We start from the raw sequence: 19,659 nt of genomic DNA, 5'->3' as shown, positions 1-19,659 counted from the left end.
GACTGAACCGGACCCACCTACTACATGAATAGCCAACAAATGCTCCACCTGTCAATTATGTCATGATAATTTCAATTATTATTTCACAGATCCCAGGTAACACTAATTTAATACTCTCCCTATGTCATCCTATATCTTCTTGTTTTTCCCTTCTTACCTGCTTATTTTCTGCCTCCTTGACAGCCTGATTTACATAGTTTAAGATCTGACGACAGTGATCTGCAGCTTTCTTCACCTTCTCCCTTTCCATTGGCCATTCTAAGTATAGAAGAAAAATCCAAAATGTAAGATAAAGGAAGTCAGAAAAGAACATACATTTTACATATATATATGTATATATACACACACATATATATGTACATATATATGTATACATATATATATACACACACACACATATGTATATATGTATGTATGAAGAGTTTGAATATTTTTATATCAGGCCAAAATCTACAGCAGAATCTCAATTCAGATAGCCTTTGGGCAGGTGAGATGTCTTAGGACAAATAAGCCCAAATTAAGCCCAAATTCAAGGAGCTGTGCATTAGTGTCAGCCCCACCATGTTACATACTCCAGGGGGTGGGTCTCATTCATGCTGTAAGCTATACATGTGGGACCCCTTCTCCCCCTGGAATCTCCCCTGAGGGCACAGCCTATGTGATTATGTCCAGGGAACCTGTTCAGCAATAACTGTTTAACGGTAACACTGAATTCAAAATAACTGCAGAAGACGTTTCTTTGAATTTGAGAATATATTTAAGGAAAGAAAACAGATTACAACATTTTATCATTAAAAGAAGATAAAATTCACCAAAATGTGTTGAGATTACATTGAGGCCTACAATGTAAAGAATGACAAAACCAGAATATTTAAGACAACAACCCTCAGAACAACGGCCCACCTATCTGGAACAGGTGTGTTCACAAATGAACGTGCATGAGTATTTCCAAGTTTTCAGGTACAGGAAATAGTTTGCATAAAATTATTAATGAGAACTACGTGTAAGAGCCTAAAAGCTCAACTCAGAAACTCACACTAACCTCCTGTTTTTAAACAGGAGAGCTGGGGTTACAGCGCACTGCTGGGGCTTCATGGAGGTACGTGTTAGATACACAGAATTTCTTTGCCCAGGATACGCCTTCTTCAAAGCAAATATGATGTATACTAGAGGAAGGGCTGGTGCTCTCTGTAAAGCGCCAGGTGTACGTTTTGTCTGTAAAGCACTGGATGACAAATATTTTACACTTTGAGGGGCTAAGTGGCCTTTGTCACAACCACTCAATTCTGTTTGGTGCAAAAGGAGTCGGAGACAATTTGTCAACAAATGAACACTAGTATGTTCCAATAAAACTTTTTTACAAAATATGGGATGAGCCAGATCTGGCCCACGATCCATAGTTTGCCAAATGCTGTGTTAAGAGCTACTAATGGAGCATATTAAATCAAACAGCCTAAAGAAGACTGGACTGAATCTTGTTAGGAAATGTTGCCATGTTCTTTGGAAATCAAACCCTCGGACACCAGGACTCTGTGAGAGATTATTCAGCAGGACATGGGTTTTTTGTTTTGTTTTGTTGTGTTCCTAGGCTTTTTAATTTCAGTGAGAATGCTGTACCTGTGTATTTAGCAATATTATCTAACAGAAGAGGGTACTTAGTAAGCCTCTGCATTTGGGTAGGAATGATATCCTTCAGCTGCAGACGACGACACAGCGGATTGCTCTCGGCATCCTAAAATTAAAGTAAAATAGGTGAATTTGTGATTCTTATTAGTTACCTAACATGTACCATATATTCATCATGTATGTGTCTACAACATCACAGTTCTGGTTATTAAACCAAGACTTAAAACACGGCAAGGTATAACACGGTCTCACTGTACTTCTGGCTTTCTCCTTTATTGACGTAATGGGGGAGGGGAGCCTTTATCACTAAGCCAATGGCTTCTTTCTTACCTGTTTAAGCAAAAACTGAGAATATCCATAATCAACTCTAAGAACTGCTTGTTTGTGATAAAAGTTTTATCTTTACATATTCAGAAAATCTAGCTACATTTTCCTATGACTGGCATTCCTACCAAAAGTTAGTTGGCTGATTTGGTATTTGCCATTCCAAAGTGGGCACAATGGATCATCAGCCCGGATATATACCAGCTCATCTCTAACAGGGCGTCTGCAAACTTTTGAGTAAAGTGCCAGATGATAGATACTTAAGGCTTTGCATGCCATCCAGTCTTTGTCACAAGTACTCAACTCTGCTGTTTTAGCACGAAAGCAGTCATAGATAGCATGTGAATGAATGAACATGGCCGTGTGTAGTAAAGAGTTCTGAGACGGCCTTCTAGATTCCCATTCTCCGGCGCACACCTGTATAATCACCTCCCCTTGAGGGTGGAAAGAACTTGTCAATGTGATAGGATATCACTCATATGATTAGATTACTACCAGTTAACTTTGTATTGATCAAAAAGGAGAGTGACTCCTAGGCAAGTCTGGCTTAATCAGAGGAGTCCTTAAAAGAAAGCTGTCAGAGAGACACAATCCTTCTGGCCTGCAAGAAAGGAAACAACCATCTTGTAAACTGCCTATGGGGCTGCAGGGCAGAGATATGGGCATTCTCTAGGAGACAAGAGCAGTTTCTAGTCAACGACGACAAGAAGACAGGGGTCTCTGTTATACATTTACAAGGAAATGAATTCTGTGAACAACCTGGGAGCTTAGAAGAGGACCCCAAGTCTCAGATGAGACCTGCCGCTCCAGTTGATGCTCTCATTTCAGTCTGGTGAAAAAGCATGAAGAGAGGACCCAGCTAAATGACACCTGTACTCCTAAACCACAAAAACTGTGACATAATACATTCGCATTAGGTTGCTACGTTTGTGGTAATTTGTACCACAGTAAAAATCTACTACACTGTGTTCCAATAAAACTCCATAAAAACAGGCAAGAGGCTGGATATGGCCCGTGGGCCACAGTTTACTGACCCTTGATATATACCAATATCAACACCTCTGTAAGCATGACTGTGGTTACACTCTTCCCTGGCTAGTTATGAGCCCATTCTCATGTTGTGACCGTATTATGTCACCGGTGTACATGGGACACTTCCTGACAATATCTCCGTGGCAATATGGACTTCTCTGTCAAGTATTTTAACACTGATAATTATTCTTTATTATTTACCATTCCAACATCATCTTTATACTCTCCAATAATTTAAGAGATCATGTAGGACTTGCAAAAAATATTAACATAATCCTTTTAAAAATCTTGGTCTGAGACTCCCCCCAGTTTATTCCATATTCCATAAAAAAAAGTTGCATTATTTTTTTCCTTACATGACTCACTCAACTCACTTGCACAAAAGTCTGAAATCGGGAATCCTTTTTCTGACGAGACTTGATCATTTCCAGGGCAAAAGGTTGGTTACTGCAAAAGGTGGCAGCAGCGTGTTTCAACTTCTCCTCCCCTGGTCCGCTGAACTGTGCCGGGAATGCAAAGAACACAGTAGAGAACGGCATATGGAGCCCATCTCAGGCCAGGCAAAATGAGAGACAACCACGATTCTTTCCACGTCCCACTAATTACTCTCAAAAGACAAGAAACGGAAATCTACATATGTCTGTGCGCTATCAATGCTTTTCCGTTACACAGGTCCGACCCTGATACAGCCAGACCTTTTCTGACCACGTTCCAATGTTTTCTTGCTCACAGGCTACCACAGCTTATCACTTGCTCAGTTTACGCCACTTCGACATGAAACAGAAAGATTGACACTTGGGAAACGTAAGACACAAAACACTTAAAGACTGAGATTAAAACTTGATTTTCTTATAAGCGGACCCCCTTCACAAAAATTGCTAACTGCTCTAGGAAGAAAAGCTGTGGGCTCTGGCTTTTTATGAAAACCCAGAACAAGTCATCAGTTTTCCGGTCACAATAAAACTGAAACGCTGCTGCTTCATCCACACGGAGGGTAGAGGTCCATGCCTTCAACCTCTCTGGGGAGGGTCCCATGAGTCTATGAACCTCTTCTGCCAAAAATTACACCTTCTACTGATATTTTTAAATTTCTAAATTTAAGTTTGTATATATACTGATTTTAGGCTCTCATAAAACACCTAAGAAGTGCCTCACTCATATAGTCTTATATAAGTACAGATTCAATTATTTTTTAACCATCTTCATGTTCATAATAGTTGCTCTATAGTTTACAAAGAAGCTTTTCATATAATCTCCCATTTAAAGCCATTATTTCCAGGGGCACTTGGGTGGCTTGGTTGTTTAAGTGTCTGACTTCAGCTCAAGTCATGATCTCAGGGCTCGTGAGTTAGAACCCCACGTTGAGTTCTGTGCTGACAGCTCAGAGCCTGGAGTCTGCTTCAGAGTCTGTGTTTCCCTCTCTCTCTGTCCCTCCCCCACTTGTGCTCTGTCTCTCTCTCTCTCTCAAAAATGGATAAACATTAAAAAAAATTTTTTTTTAAATAAAGCCATTATTTCCAGAAGTTTGTATGTAAAGGTATTTTGTGAAAAATCCTTTTGTAGTGCATTTGTAGTTAAACTCAGGGTATCCTTTCTTCAACTAGCATACGTACAATGTGAAAACTTTAATAGTTTGCTCCAGTGTCAATTGATATTTTATTATAAATATGACACTTAACACATTGAAAGATGAGACTGGCAGAATTTTTGGTATGTTAGTCAACCAAAGTGCCATAAATATATACTAACAGCAGCTGGGTTTACAAAAGAAAGTAACATCCCAACCTCAAGTAGCTTTTTTCCTCTTACAGTAGTTGTCAAGTAGCTTAGTATACATAAGGTGATCTCAAGGGACCAATACCAGAAAAATACTCTCCAAGCCTGTTTTAAAAAATAGAGCAAATCTAAAGGCCTATTTATGATTTTTGCTTGTAGTATTTCTGGCCAATGCTTTGCCCTAAGCAAACACTTTGTACCTCATAGTTACTAACCAAATTGGTGAGTCCATTCTATTTTTCCTTAGCTTTTTATGGGTACATCACAATGGTCAAGAATACAATTCTTCTGGGGCACCTGGCTGGCTTAGTCGGTGGAGCGTGCGACTCTTGATCTCAGGGTCCTGAGTTTGAGTCTCATGTTGGGTGCAGAGATTACTTAAAAAAATAAAATCTTAAATTTTTTTTCTTAAGTTTATTTATTTATCTTGAGACAGAGAGAGAGAGAACACAAGCAGGGGAGGGGCAGAGAGAGGGAGAGACAGAATCCCAAGCAGGCTCTGCACCATCAGTGCAGAGCCTGACGTGGGGCTCAAACCCACGAACCGTGAGATCATGACCTAGGCCGAGATCAAGAGTCGGATGCTTAATTGACTGCGCTACCCAGGCACCCCTTAAAAAAAAAATCTTAAAAAACAAAAGAATACGATTCTTCTTACATGTTCTAAAATTAATTTTCTTCTGTCCCACTCTGTTAAGGGGTTTCTCTACCTTATTTGTACCATGTAGTAGGTTTATGCAGTCTCATGGACTATGGCAAAAGGACTGACTGCACCTCTGTACCTTATTAATGATAAATCTCACTTGGCACTTGGTGGCAAACACTACTTATATGAGATCCAAGTGAAACTGCATAGGAATCAAGATTGGTATCTTAGGTCCACATGACTTAAGCTTTTAAGTCCAAATTTGACATGAAAATTGATGCTTTACCATGTCATACTATGGATTTTCTGTTTCAAGTTGAGTAGTGTGCTGCCAAGCCAAGAGAACGCGGTTGCAACCTTCACTGTCACCCCGAGATCAAGGAACAAAACGAGCCACACCATCACAAAGTAGTTGTAAAGTGAGTTGGGTTTTTCAAGGACTTAAATCTCCTTAGTAACAATAATGCCAGAGCCGGCCTTGTGAGAAGATGGTTTGGAAAGTTGAGTAAATGCAAGATGAGACCGGATTGTGATTCTGCAATTTTTTCTAGGAGTCAAGTGGCTGAGAGAAGATCTACTATTGGATTAGTAGATTCTGAGCCATGATCTCACCATCAACAAAAGCAGTAAGATGGACATTGTTTTAGTCAACTTTCTAGCATTTAATTTTTTAAAAAGTTACCATTGTAGAGTTAGCAAAATCTTGTGGCATTTTCTCGAGCCCTCTGCATATTGATGTAAAATAAGTTTCTGTGGGCATATCTAACCAGTTCCTGTTCAACTTGGGTTAACATTTTGAGAACAGGATCATATACTTTACTATTATCACAGCCTTAACTATAGCACTTTCTTTAAAAGTTTGGATCAAATTCACTTTCCCTTATGAAAATTTTCTCTATGTCCTAGTTTGGGTCTCCCTGCTATTTCTTCCCCTAATAAACTGTCCTCTCCCTTTTTTGTAACTCTTAACACACTTGGAAGAACTAATGACTGTCTTCCCAGGGATTGTAAGCGCCACCCAGGCAGAGGCCATGTCTGCTTCGACTGCCACTGTACCCCTAGCATCTAAAACAGGGTTTGGCTCAGAAGTACATACTCACAGAGTGGGGTACATACTCACAGAGTCGGACAGAAAAACAGAACAGCTATGAAACAGCTGTGACAGTCTCTGAACTCTTTCCTTACACTGTAAATAACTGTCACTTCTTTACTTCTGTGATGGTAGCTCTGGATCTACAATTGTTTAATGTCTTAGAGCATGATTCTGAGACCTGGACAACGGAAGACGGCTGAAATTTTACATTAGTTAAATTATTCTTATCAAGAGTCACTTTGCTATTTGTTAAAACACAAAGAATATCTTTGATGAAAAAAGAGCACTTAATTTGAATGAGCACCTTTTCTAAGATATTAACAACAACAAAAAACTGATATTACCCAAGAGAATACATACTTGGACCCCTTTCATCTTTACAGGAGCTTTGCAACATGGATGAGTTTGCAAATTTGCAGATTAGTTACTCAATCCTGAATGTGATCTTCAAGTGTCTATAAAAACATTAAAACGAAATGGCAAATTTCCTTACCCAGGTCAGTAAATCTTCCCCAATCTGATCAATAACTGAGGTCTCATTCCTCTTGCGAACAGCCTTCATTTGCTCATTCAATCCAACTAAGGGGGGAAGAAAACAGCAAAAAATAATTAAGTATACAGCCTGCATTACTGGCTGTACCAAGAACCTAAATTTTCAAAAAAAAATTTTTTTCACAGTAGTGTAGCCGCTTCTTGCCCCCTTAAATATAAATCTGAACACAATTCTTATACGTACAGATACCTGTGAGCTCTCTCTGAAAAACAGGTGCCAAAGCATAAAACAATGTGGAAACTAGCACATTACATACAGTATAGGTGCATCAAATATGCATCTAACTTCAAGACTCCCTCATAACCATGCTCATAAAGAAATTTAAATAGAACAGGTGATTCTGCCTACTGTTGCTCTCAAAACGTTCCCATTCACAGGCAGTGGATATAATCACACTGAACTTGTCAGTTCATGCCGGTGAAACCTAAGATCACCCACAAAGACGTAAAAGGCATCAATTTGGTAGGCAGGCGTTGGCAGGTGCTGATGGCATCCTTGATGCAAGAAAGCTTGAGAATTAAGGATCACAGAGAAGCAGTGACTTACAAAAAGAGAAAATGTCTACAAAGGTCTGAGATGACTATAACCAAGGAAAGCCAGCAAGGTAGAATTTTTTTATATATTTACTCAAACCTTTGAAGCAACAATAATTTAATTCCTGAAAATTATTCCATCATGAAATTATATACTGTATATTATATATCCAAAAAATATATACATCATTATATTGGATATATATTTTTAAAAACACATACACTGCAACTGATAAGAAACTTCCAAAGGTAATTTTAATTATTCATATTTTTTATCTTAGACATCAACTTTAGACCTTAACTCCTGGTGCTAATACTTTATATACAAAAGGCTGATGGTGTGAGTGGGTGTTTGGGGAGGGAGGCATTCAAACATCAGATCACTTCTTTATTTAAGTTATGTGCTCACATATTATTATATAATTTCAGGAATGCTAACATGGATACATTTAGAAGATTTTACTGTTATGGTGCCTTTATGCACTCACAATCTTTCATCTATTAAAAATGTTAACCACAAAGATCAGAGTTGATTTTTCTTACTGTGAAGTTGAAGAATATCTTCCAAGTTTGAAAAAATTTTCCGTAGTTCTGAAGGTGACAGAATTCCTTCTCTGGATACTCGCTGGTAGAACACTTGATCAAGAACCTTCAGTGTTCGAACATGAGCTCTTTCAGTATAGAACAATTCTAAGCAGAAAAAAAGGAAATATGAAATATACCTCATTTAGAATGATTCCATGAGACCAAACACAAGCTTTAACTGGAATTAAGCAGCAAATTAGCTCTATAATACTTGTTCATAGTCTTGAAAGGATGTAGTATTTCTGATGTCACTTTCTTGAATCTATGAGACCCTCCTACATACTGGCTCTAAGAGTTGAATGCCAACAAATGAAAAATATCATTCAAAGCTATTCTGTATATTAAAGGTAACAATGTACTCCCAAATCCTTCTGTCTCTTGACAGTAGTACCCACCAACAACAGGAGAAAGCTAAAGCCCAAATAGTATATAGTCTTTCAGTTGAGACCTCTTCAGAAGTAATAGTATTTTGGTTATCTCATTTGCCTACAAACCTTCATTTCTGAGGCCAGACTTGTTATTTCACTACGTCTCAAAGTGATCAGACACAGGAAGGATATTTATTTAAATAGCATCCTAAAGTCAGTGGAGGGCACAGCCTCCGTGTCACCCCCATTTCTGTCACATATATGCTGGGGTAAAATAAAGAATACTGCTCGAGGATAAAGGAAGGACTGGTTCCCAGTTTTCTCCCTATCACTTATCAGCTAGCCGTGTGGTCTTGATTAATTCAACCAATCACCCTGAGCCTGAGCTTCCTCATAATCTATGCATAAAAATAAGTTGGCATAAAAGTGAAGTGAGAGGACCCATATTGTCTTAATGACTATTCAAGTTCAAGATCTATAATGCTATGAATCTTAAATACCCTGAAAGCTAAACACCTTTGCCTTTTAAATTATCATTAAGTATCATAGAAGCGTTTGCATTTTTTGAGTTGGAAAGTTCAAGGATCATCTATCTAGTTTAAATTCCCTTTTATGTAAAACAAAAGGCTAGCAGAAATTTTGAAGCAAACTCCAAGACTCAGGGGCTTGTTTTAGTCTAATAAAACTCACTATGTGTGAACAACAACAAAATCTAATTACACTCACCATTAATTACTTCCTGTCTTTTGATCTCACAAGGCTTTAGTCCCAGTAACACTTCTCGACTAACGAGCTGTTGCCAGTTGGGTGGATCTGTCTCTAAGTCATTTTCAAACTGTTCATCCTCACTTTGACTTTCTCCAAAAGCTATGCTGTCGAATCTGATGGAAAAAAAAAATAACGAATTCTATTCTAAGGACATCAGGTGGACAACGGGAAATAGCACAAGTTTTTATATTACAGCAAATAAGTCATATTTCTGAAGTACTGCCTAGCGCAGGGCCTGAAACATCATCCTCTCATACAAAATGATTTACATGTGTTATATATAACTCTATAAATATCTTGTGAATAGTTTGTGTTTACTAAGAACTTTCTTTTATACTATCTAACGGATCCATGTACAGGTTTTTTCCTTTAAAATTAGAATGTTAGTTTTCTATTTCTTAAAATATGCCTCTACTGAAAGTTACTTCAGGATTACTCACTTTCGAAAGGGCTTTGGTGTCCCATGTTCAGGCACCCTAAAAATAATGGAGAATAAAGGGTCAACGTAAAAACAAAATGGTAATCAAGAAATTTATGCCAAAGACCCTGAACAGACATTTTTCCAAAGAAGACATACAGATGGCCAACAGACACATGGGAAGATATTCAGCATCACTGATCACCAGGGAAATGCAAATCAAACAACGAGATATCACCTTGCTAGAATGGCTAGTATCACAATGACAAGAAATAGCAAGTGTCAGTGAGAATGTGGAGAAAAAGGATGTGATATATATACACACATATACATACATATATATGTACACACACACACACACACACACACACACACACACACTATGGAATATTACTCAGCCATAAAAAGTATGAGATTTTTGTCATGTGTGACAATATGGATGAACCTAGAGGGTATTATGCTACGTGAAATAATACAAAGACAAATACCATACGATTTATGCGTGAAATCTAAAAAACAAATGAACAAAGAAGCAAAGAAAGCAGGAACAGACCTATAAATACAGAACTGGTGGCTGCCAGAAAAAAAGTGGTGAGGGGATGGACAAAATGGGTGAAGGGGTGACAGATCCAGGCTGCCAGTTAATGGAGTGTGTAAGTCAGGGGAACGAAAGGCACAGCACAGGGAATACAGTCAATGGTGTTGTAATAGCTGTTGTGGGGGGACAGATGGCAGTCACACGTGTGGCCAGCACAACAGAACGTATAAACTTGTCAAATCCCTACGGTGCACACCTGAAATTAAAGTAACATTGTGTGCCAACTATACTTTAATAAAAAGTAAAAGAAAAAGAAATTTATGCCAGAGATACTCAAAACTGGGTTAAACTACAGTGGCTAAAAACAATTTTTCTGGAAGTTATAATGATTGAATATAAAATAAATTAAAAACATTTCAGTACCTGTCTAAGATTTACCAGCTATAAGCTCTAGTTCCTTTCTTAAAAGCATATGTGGGGAAAACGCTACAAAGTACAGGAATACTATACAATGAAATAGGTGAAGTTGGCCTAACCGTCCTCCATAAGATATCACTGAATTACCTTTCCACCTCCCACTCCTCCTCCTGCACTTGGTCTAACGGAGGAGGTGGGAAATCGAAGATGGTATTGGGAGTGCGAGGGGCGCCATCCATGCAGTCTCCAGATGCAGGTGTTTCTCCAACTTGCTTTGATCCTGAAAAGACGAAAGTCAGACCCTTAGATGGTGTTAATGAAGACAACGATTCCAAAAAAAATCAGTCTCCAATGAGAGCTTCAATCCATCCATAGCACATTCGTAATTCAATTACAGGTTAGCTAGAACCAAAACTCTAATATAAAATGCACTAAAAAATAAACAGAAATATTATTTTTAAGCAACTTTTTAAAAACCAACATAAGACACGTAAACAACTCAGAAGAGAAACATTTGCTGACGTTATCTTTTTCTAACCCCTGTGCCAATCTTTTTCATACAAATTTTAGTTATTATGGTGGTCCAATTTGAAATAATAACCTCATACTTCTTTTTCTTGATTTACTACCTTTAGGTAATATACATTTCTTCCTCCTCTGAGGATTTTGCTCAGTTATACTTCCCACCTTCACTTTCCTCCCATTTCTTCCTGATGGATAATAATTATATTATTATTACTAGCTGAGTTACTGGTTATTATCTAAGTTTAAATGATAGAATTATATCTGTGTTTTTATTTCATCAAGAAGTTAGTATCTTAAATCTCCTCTATATCAAATTAGGTATTTGGTTTATCTATATCCTTCCCTTTAATTGTATTTCTCTCCTTCTACCCTTCATTTCTTTCAATGAATCATTTTTACCTGAATCAGTCGATGGAGTTTTACATTTCCCTGATCTATGGCCACAACTAAATATTCTGTGCCTTGCCTATTAGGTGGATTCTAAAAGCCTGAAAACCAACAGACTGCTTACATTATCGTGTCAATGTACACAGTGTCATAAGCAAAATACAACACATTACATATACATATTATTCCTGCCAGGTTAAGAGGGATATTAGTTAGGATTATGTTTCCTTTTCTGCTGGTCCAAAGATGCAACTCATGGATCATGAGAAATAGAATGCTCATTGCATCAAGGTCAGGCACTCCATCAGCTACTTCAAGATTATTCCACTTAACTTTGTTTCACATTTAAATCATGACTTAACTTTCTTGAACAACTGTTTCACTTAGCATTTCTGGATGGCTTTATTTTACAACTGTCAAAGCACTATCATTTTATCAATTCTCAGAGTTTTTCATTTGCTACATCATACTATCAACTGCTTAGAATCTCCCTTTTTCTTATCTACTAGTTCTCGTGCTCTAGTCAACGTTTATTTATTTTTGGGACAGAGAGAGACAGAGCATGAACGGGGGAGGGGCAGAGAGAGAGGGAGACACAGAATCGGAAACAGGCTCCAGGCTCTGAGCCGTCAGCCCAGAGCCTGACGCGGGGCTCGAACTCCCGGACCGCGAGATCGTGACCTGGCTGAAGTCGGACGCTTAACCGACTGCGCCACCCAGGCGCCCCTCTCGTGCTCTAGTCGGGAGCAGCTGCTCCCTTGGCCTGTGACATAACTACCGTCTAGGAACTGCCTGCCCGTCCCCACTTTTCTGGGTTGTTTCCACCATTTCCTGGATCCCGTAACATTTTCTTCTTCACTTTTTCTCATTTTGCCGGAGTGTGTATCTTCAAATCATGTTCAAGGAAAGGGTGCATTTCAGCTAAACTTTGAACCGTGGCATATCTGAAAATGTCTTTGTATCTTCCTTCATTTCTGATGGGTAATTTGGATGGATATCGAATTCTAAGTTCAATGATTTTCTTTCAGCAAGTTGAAAGGCATGGCTCCTTTGTATTCTAGCCCCTCGTGTTATAATGAGAAATGTGATGCAGCATAATCCCCGTTTTTTCTTTTTTTTCCCTTCAAAGCTTTCAGGACTCTGTATCTCTGATGCATGGAAATTTCCAGAGACATTTTAGGTATGGCTCTTGTTATTATTACTGTTCTTGTTATTCACTGTAGGTGGTTCCCAGTGAAGACAACTATTCTTCTTTACCCTTAAGATGGTCTCTCTCATCATTTCTCTGTCTCTCCTCCATTTCCTCTGTTGATCTTTCATCAGACAGGCAGATATAGGACCTCTCAAGTGAGTCTCTCTCTATATGTATAATTCTTGTCTCTCCAATTTCTGTCTCTTGGTATTTCTGATATACATTCTGAAATATTTCCTTGACTTTATTATTTTTTTTTTAATTTTTTTTTCAACGTTTTTATTTATTTTTTTTTGGGACAGAGAGAGACAGAGCATGAACGGGGGAGGGGCAGAGAGAGAGGGAGACACAGAATCGGAAACAGGCTCCAGGCTCCGAGCCATCAGCCCAGAGCCTGACGCGGGGCTCGAACTCACGGACCGCGAGATCGTGACCTGGCTGAAGTCGGACGCTTAACCGACTGCGCCACCCAGGCGCCCCTCCTTGACTTTATTTTTACGGACTTCTTTTTTTTCTTTAATTCTTGGTAGCTCTGGTGGTTCAAAAACGTGCACAAAGTTTTGATACTCCTTCCTTCAGGGGTCGAGCCTAATTATTCTGTCCCTTGAGTGTGAGCTAGATTTAGGGGCTTGCTTCTAACTTGCTGAAGTGACAATGTGCACCCACAGAGCCTAACTCATTAAAGATAGCGAGGCTCCTTTCTTGCTCTGTCTTTTGGATCACTTCGGAGAAAGTTGGCTACCGTGTCATGGAACACTCAAGCAGATCCATGGAGAAACCCGTGTGGTGAGGAGTCAATGCCTCCAGCAAGGAGCTAAGTAAGTCCCCCTGCCACCAGCCACCTCCCTAGCGTAGAAGCAGGTCTCCTGGCCCCGGCTAAGCTTTCAGATGACTGACAGACACCTTGACTGCAACCACATGAGACAGAATTGCCCAGCTAAGCTGCTCTCAAGTTCCCCACCCACCAAAAATGTGACGAATAAGTGTTTTTTTGTGTTAAGCTATAAAGTTTTGAGGTGGTTTATACAAAGCAGTTGATAACTAATACGGTAGTTATTGTCTTGTAATAGTTATATTAAATCATTTCTCTTTGGTTTATGAATGTTCCTTTTTCATAGTACTGTTATTCTTGTTTTACAGATGTAATAATTTTTAAAATTTCCCCAAGTATACTATCTAATTTAGAGGTATTGTTTCAACGTTCTTGTCTATTACCTAAATTACGGTTTTCTGCTAGGGGCGGTTTTTCTGTTTATTTCGTTTTCTTTTTTTATGCCATCAATAGGTTTGGCATTAATGTATTATCTTAGGTCTTGACTCTAGCAAGCAAATTTTTTCAACAGCGAGTAATACTATTCGTATTTGAGTAGCTGCTGGGGCTTTCCTTTGCAGCTATACACAAGCAGACCCATTTCAGTTGGGAGCTCTCTGGACAGGGTGAGACCCTGGCATGTCTACTGTCAGGCTTCAGGCCCCCAAATGTTAGAACTAATGTCCTAATTAATGCCCTCCAGGGCACTATTGTCAAGGAGGACCTGCCCAGCTCTCCCTACACAACTCACTCAACTCCTCTAAAAGAGCACACTCATGTTCTTCTGGTACATAAATGACAGACGGCTCACATTTTACAATGCAAGGATCAGAAACTGTTGACGTCATTGTTTTGATTACAGGCCTTCAATTAATTATTTTCAGCTTTATTTCTTACTCATGCACTCCATGTAACACATGCCAACTGCTGAGCCCAACATCTTTCCAGGGTTCTAATGGGCAGACTGGCTCCCCGCCTGGGACCCCTTGTACGGATTATGGACTCCAGCTTCCTCTATGTTGTTTTACTCATCAAACCACTCTTGTCCACTTTTAATTTCCCCAAACTCTGTTGAAATCTCTTACTTATTGATAACATGTTCTCTTCCTCCACTTCCTTTCTCTTCATGGTTTTTATTTATTTGTTACTGGTTACCCATCTGCCATGTTTTTATTTCAGTGAGAGCTAGGAGCCATGAATTAATGCACGTACTCAACCCAACATCTTCAGAATTCCACGTAAGATAAAACCTCCAGAGTTTTCTACAAATGTCACCCCTCCTTCTTTGTCTTAAATAAAAACCTGCCTATCCCACTGGCGATGACCTCTTCTGCTACAGTGCTCTCAAACGGAGACAGATGTTTCCATCGTACACTGTGTACTTCAGGGCAGAGCGGAGATAGATACCCTTGTTCCTCAATACTACTGTCAGACCATTATCTTGCCTTCCTATAAAAATCTCTTGCGGCCTGAGACTCTCACTCCGAGATACTATCACACGCTCTCCCTCCTCACGACAATCATCTAGCAATACTGAACCTGTGGCTGCTGGCTCACAGCTTCCCTCTCTCTGCTGCTATCACATGAGGTGACCTCAAAACCCAGGGATATTAAGGTATTCAAACCCCTGGCTTGTTGGCCCCTTACTTGCTTCATCTCTAGTTACTTCCTTTATGCCATTTCAGTGACCACTCCCATAGCTTTATCCTCGACCCTGTCATACCAGAAATTGAACTGCTTCCAAAATCGCCAGTATAGATAGGCATTCCCTTCTCCAAATAAAACCACTGATTCACCCAGCTCGCTTGCTTAAGAAACCCATTATAACAAGTATGAAGAAATATGGTAATAAGCTCTTTTCCCAGTGACCTACAATTACTTTACATCTTCCTCTACTCCTCAAGTCCCCTTGCCCTTCACACACGCTCTGCCTCTCATCTCCTCTCTCCTTCTCCAAGCTCTTCCCTATTCGTTATATATAGTCTGTCCCCTGCATCTTCAACCTCCTCCTCTTTCCTGGCTTCCCTATAGTATTAAAACAACAACAAAACACCTCTAGTATCTCAGGTTTTTAAAAAAGTCTTCTTCAGCCTCCCCCCCAGGTCTGCTTCTAGCTACTAAATCCCCTCAACACTTCTTTTACCCTTCCATTACTGGATCGGGCACAATCTGAATTTTTTATTGGTGTGACTATCTCCCCACGGGACTAAGCAGCACAGGGCAAGAATCTAAGGGTCACTTCTGTGTGCTGGCATCGGATACAGAGCTAATGCCTGACAGAGCGCTCGATCGATATTCCTCAATTGGTGAGAATTCAAAATGATCACTTAGCACAGATTTATCACCAGCTGTAGAAGATATTAAAACGTTAAAATGAAGTTAAACTGGGATTCAGGCTTGATTAAAATAATATGCCACTCTATTGCTGACTTAGTGTGACCGTTTTAAAGTCTTGAGACTTAGTTAAGTTGCACTACAGCATTCGCTCACCCAGATCATTCTCTTTCCCTCCTTCCTGGGAAAGAGTGGCCCCTGAGGCCCCAGAGGACATGGAATTGGCTGGCAGGTACCCAACGTCTGTTCCTTCACCTGCTAACCCACTCTGGCGCAACTTGGCAGAGTCCTGAGGCTCAGGACTCACAGAAGAGGGTGTGGATAAGTGCTTAGGGTGCCGCTGCTTCTGTAGTTCCATAGCTCTGCCAACTGAACAGAAAGCAATGGTTAATAATGTATGTTTCAAAAATCTAAAAAAAAAGAAGAAGAAGAAGATGTAAAGGATCTAAAAATTGTCTGGAACATGGAAAATATTTGTGAATTACTACTGTGTGAGAGACAGATAGATAAGACGGGAAGAAATGAAAGAAGGAAAAGAAGGAAAAAAGGAAAGAGAAAAATAAAGGGAGAGAAAGAGAGCAAAAGAAAGGAAGGAAAGAAAGGGGGAAAGAAGAAAGGAAGAAAAAAAGAAAAGGAGGGAGGGAAAGAGAGAGGAAGGCAGGGGAAGGTGGAGGAAGGTAGAAGAGAAAGGGAGGAGAAGGTGGCAGTGAGAAGGAGGGACAAGAGGGAGAAAAGGAGAGGAGAGCAAAGGTGGGGAGGGAGCGTGTTGAGAGAAGAGATGGACGCACACAGAACCGTACTCACTTGTAAGAGCGAAGATGGAGCCTTCTGTGAGCCTTGGTAAGGTCCCGCCCGCCCCCCAACACTCGTAGCTGCACCATCATAACGTGCCTCAGACACGATCGAGATTAATCTGCAGCCTGCGCACTATCCCTGTTTGCATCAGTAACCACGAGAAGCTAAAGACACTTAGGTCATCATCCCCCACAGCACTGCGCACCCTCACATAGCTCTGTACTTCCCTAATCCTGAACTTCTCCCTTCCCTAATTCCTAAAATGCTCCTTCTGTATCCCTTGGAACTCATGGGCAGCACCTATGAAGGGCTCCATTCTTGGAGTACCTGGTGGATCAGCCAGTGGAGCCTCCAACTTTTGATTTCGGCTCAGGTCACGATCCCAGGATCATGGGATTGAGCCCTGTGTCAGGCTCTGTGCTCACTGAGCATGAAGCCTGCTTAAGATTCCCTCCCTTTGCCTCAGCCCCTTTACCCTGCTCACACATGCGCTCTCTCTCTCTCCAAAAAAGAAAAAAAAAAAAAAAAAGACACATTCCATTTTCTCCACCTCGTCTCTAAAAATTTCCTTCATCTTCTCAGTGTTTGGGGCACTACTGGTATTCGACACCACTACTGGCGTCGGACATCCAGCACCGCTGTTAGCACAATGCCACTCCCACTCCAACCTCGCCAATATTTTCCAACGCGGTGCTGCCCGGTCGAAGACCACTACATGACCTAATTTCCCACCCGGTGGTACCACCCTCCCTATTTCTCCCGCAGAGGGCCGATCTCTCTCCGTTAGGCCTGAGGGTGGAGGGAGATCAGGAAATAAAGCACAATGGAGAGGTGGAGACATTGTATAAGTATGGAGAGAGTGAGTAATACGTGTATAAAAAGATTAAACAAAGAATGGTGGAGAAATCCATGCACTTTTTTTTTTTTTTTTTGATTTAACAGAAGTTGAATGCAAATAAAATCCGAATAGGTAAGTAAATTATGTTATGGACAACTGACAGGATACTACAATTAAAGAAGTCTTTTTTGAAATTTTTTAATGTTTATTTATTTTTGAGAGAGAGAGAGACAGAGAGAGAGAGACAGAGAGAGCACAAGCCAGGGTGGGGCAGAGAGAGAGGGAGACACAGAATCCGAAGCTCCAGGCTCTGAGCTGTCAGCACAGAGCCCAACGCGGGACTCTAACTAACAAACCTCGAGATCATGACCTGAGCCGAAGTTGGACGCCTAACCGACTGAGCCACCCAGGTGCCCCTAAAGAAGGTGTTTAAGATAATTATAGAGCCACGTGGGGATAGTTAGCTCAGAAATAACCTTGAATGCCAGCACGGTACATTGGAAATTCAGTGGAATCATTTCAAGAACACCTTTCTCCAATACTTCTAGTTAACTGAGCCTGTGAAGGGAAGATGGAGGGAGCTGGGAGCTGGTGAGAACGCGCCATTTCCAGCTTCACATACTTGCACTGTTGTCATGACGGCTTGGTCTCCTTGGGGGTCCCAGGATGCTGGGGAATCCTCTGCGCTTCCCTTTTTCTTCGCCTTCTCGATCTTTCTTCATACTTTGCTAGAGTCAAGGTACAATCAGAGAGATAAGAGACACACAACAGAGTCGAGTTCTTTTGTCGCTGTCGAACACAGAAACGCAATTCTAATGGTCAGCTGAAAGAACTGGCTAAATGCAAGTGAGAGACACACACGCAGCACTCGGAGGCCGGCACACAGTACCGTGTGCACGTCAAACTCAAGATGTCTTTTCAACCTATTTCGAGCTGACAATTTTGGAAAACAAAAAAGTAGTTTGCCAACACATTTACCGGGAGCCAGTTCCAACCAATTCATTCCTCTGCTGAACAAACAATAAGCCCTTCCTGCATGATGGCACTGTGCTAAAAGCTGGGGACACGATGAAGGAGGCCCTCGCCCTCACAGAGCCGCCCTGTCTGACAAAAACTAAACGAAAACATAAATAATCACACACTGTGACCAGCGCCATAAAAGGAAAGACTGAGGCCGTGACAGAGCTGGGATGGCACTCGGCATAAAGTGCTATCTGCACTCCTCACACTGTCTGATCATTAGTTTCCATGCCTGAATGTCTCACTAGATTTTTTACTTTCTTGAGAACGGGGACCACGTCTTACACACATTAGCACGCCCAGCACTAACTTGCTGAATCAGTAAATACGAAGACGAAGGAAGGCACTGCGACCCTGTGTAAAGAAGCACAGGGACCTGAACACACTAGTATCCAGTCCTACCTTGATTTTTGGAAGGAATCCAATCCGACCTCGCTTGTGCTCCAAATTTCGAGGTTCTTTCACTTTTACTCCCAAATGCTTCATGTACATAAGGATAACATACTGCATTGTTGAACTGGAGGAAAAGGATTAAGTCAAAGAAGGACTCTGAGAAGGGAGGGTGGGCAGAATAAAGACATCAAATGACTTAAAAAAAAAAAAAAACGCAATACTGGAATTCTTAGAATTCATTCATCAAGAAAAAACTAAGCAGGTATCTACTGGTTGCAAATAGAAAAGGACTCTACTCAAGACACTAGAATATTAGTCGAATAAAACAGAGGCCACCAGAGGGAGACACTCTATACTTTGAAGTTAAAAGAAATCATAATTTAGGACTTAGAAAAGACAGTTTCTTTTTTTTGTAAAATTCTTGGGAAAAAACCCAGTTATATTACCTTTTATCTTCTTCTACAGCCTGAGCAGTCATCCTAAAAGTAAAAATATTTCAAAATTAAACATTAAAGTTTAACGAAGGAGTTGCTATTAACTCAGATACCTGAAGCAACAGAACAGAGCTCAATCTGTCACCTGGCATGAAATAGCAGAGAAACCCTAACCCTCTAGGGGACTACAGGCTTTTCTCACTCCTGTCATCAACTGTAAATGTTTTCTGACCTCAAACAGTTCCAAAGCCCA

General features: G+C 40.4%; 1 protein-coding gene across 5 annotated transcripts in view; it reads right to left on the bottom strand.

Moving 5' to 3' along the window:
• Positions 1-19,659, bottom strand: part of ARHGEF12 (Rho guanine nucleotide exchange factor 12) — a 151,041-nt gene that overhangs the window by 17,118 nt on the left and 114,264 nt on the right. For all 5 annotated transcript variants that reach the window (XM_030333251.1, XM_030333252.1, XM_030333249.1 and 2 more), the window contains 12 exons: positions 19,419-19,451; positions 18,982-19,096; positions 18,182-18,287; positions 16,083-16,295; positions 10,825-10,957; positions 9,745-9,780; positions 9,263-9,417; positions 8,127-8,273; positions 6,991-7,076; positions 3,357-3,482; positions 1,618-1,732; positions 158-258 (listed from right to left, as the gene is read on the bottom strand). In XM_030333251.1, the coding sequence (XP_030189111.1) occupies positions 158-258; positions 1,618-1,732; positions 3,357-3,482; positions 6,991-7,076; positions 8,127-8,273; positions 9,263-9,417; positions 9,745-9,780; positions 10,825-10,957; positions 16,083-16,295; positions 18,182-18,287; positions 18,982-19,096; positions 19,419-19,451 (1,366 nt within the window). The remainder of the gene's footprint in view (positions 1-157; positions 259-1,617; positions 1,733-3,356; positions 3,483-6,990; positions 7,077-8,126; positions 8,274-9,262; positions 9,418-9,744; positions 9,781-10,824; positions 10,958-16,082; positions 16,296-18,181; positions 18,288-18,981; positions 19,097-19,418; positions 19,452-19,659) is intronic.

Source organism: Lynx canadensis, chromosome D1 (assembly GCF_007474595.2).
Source record: "Lynx canadensis isolate LIC74 chromosome D1, mLynCan4.pri.v2, whole genome shotgun sequence".
NCBI lineage: Eukaryota > Metazoa > Chordata > Mammalia > Carnivora > Felidae > Lynx > Lynx canadensis.
Note: the sequence above shows the minus strand (reverse complement) of the source record. Positions and strands in the feature narration are given on the sequence as shown.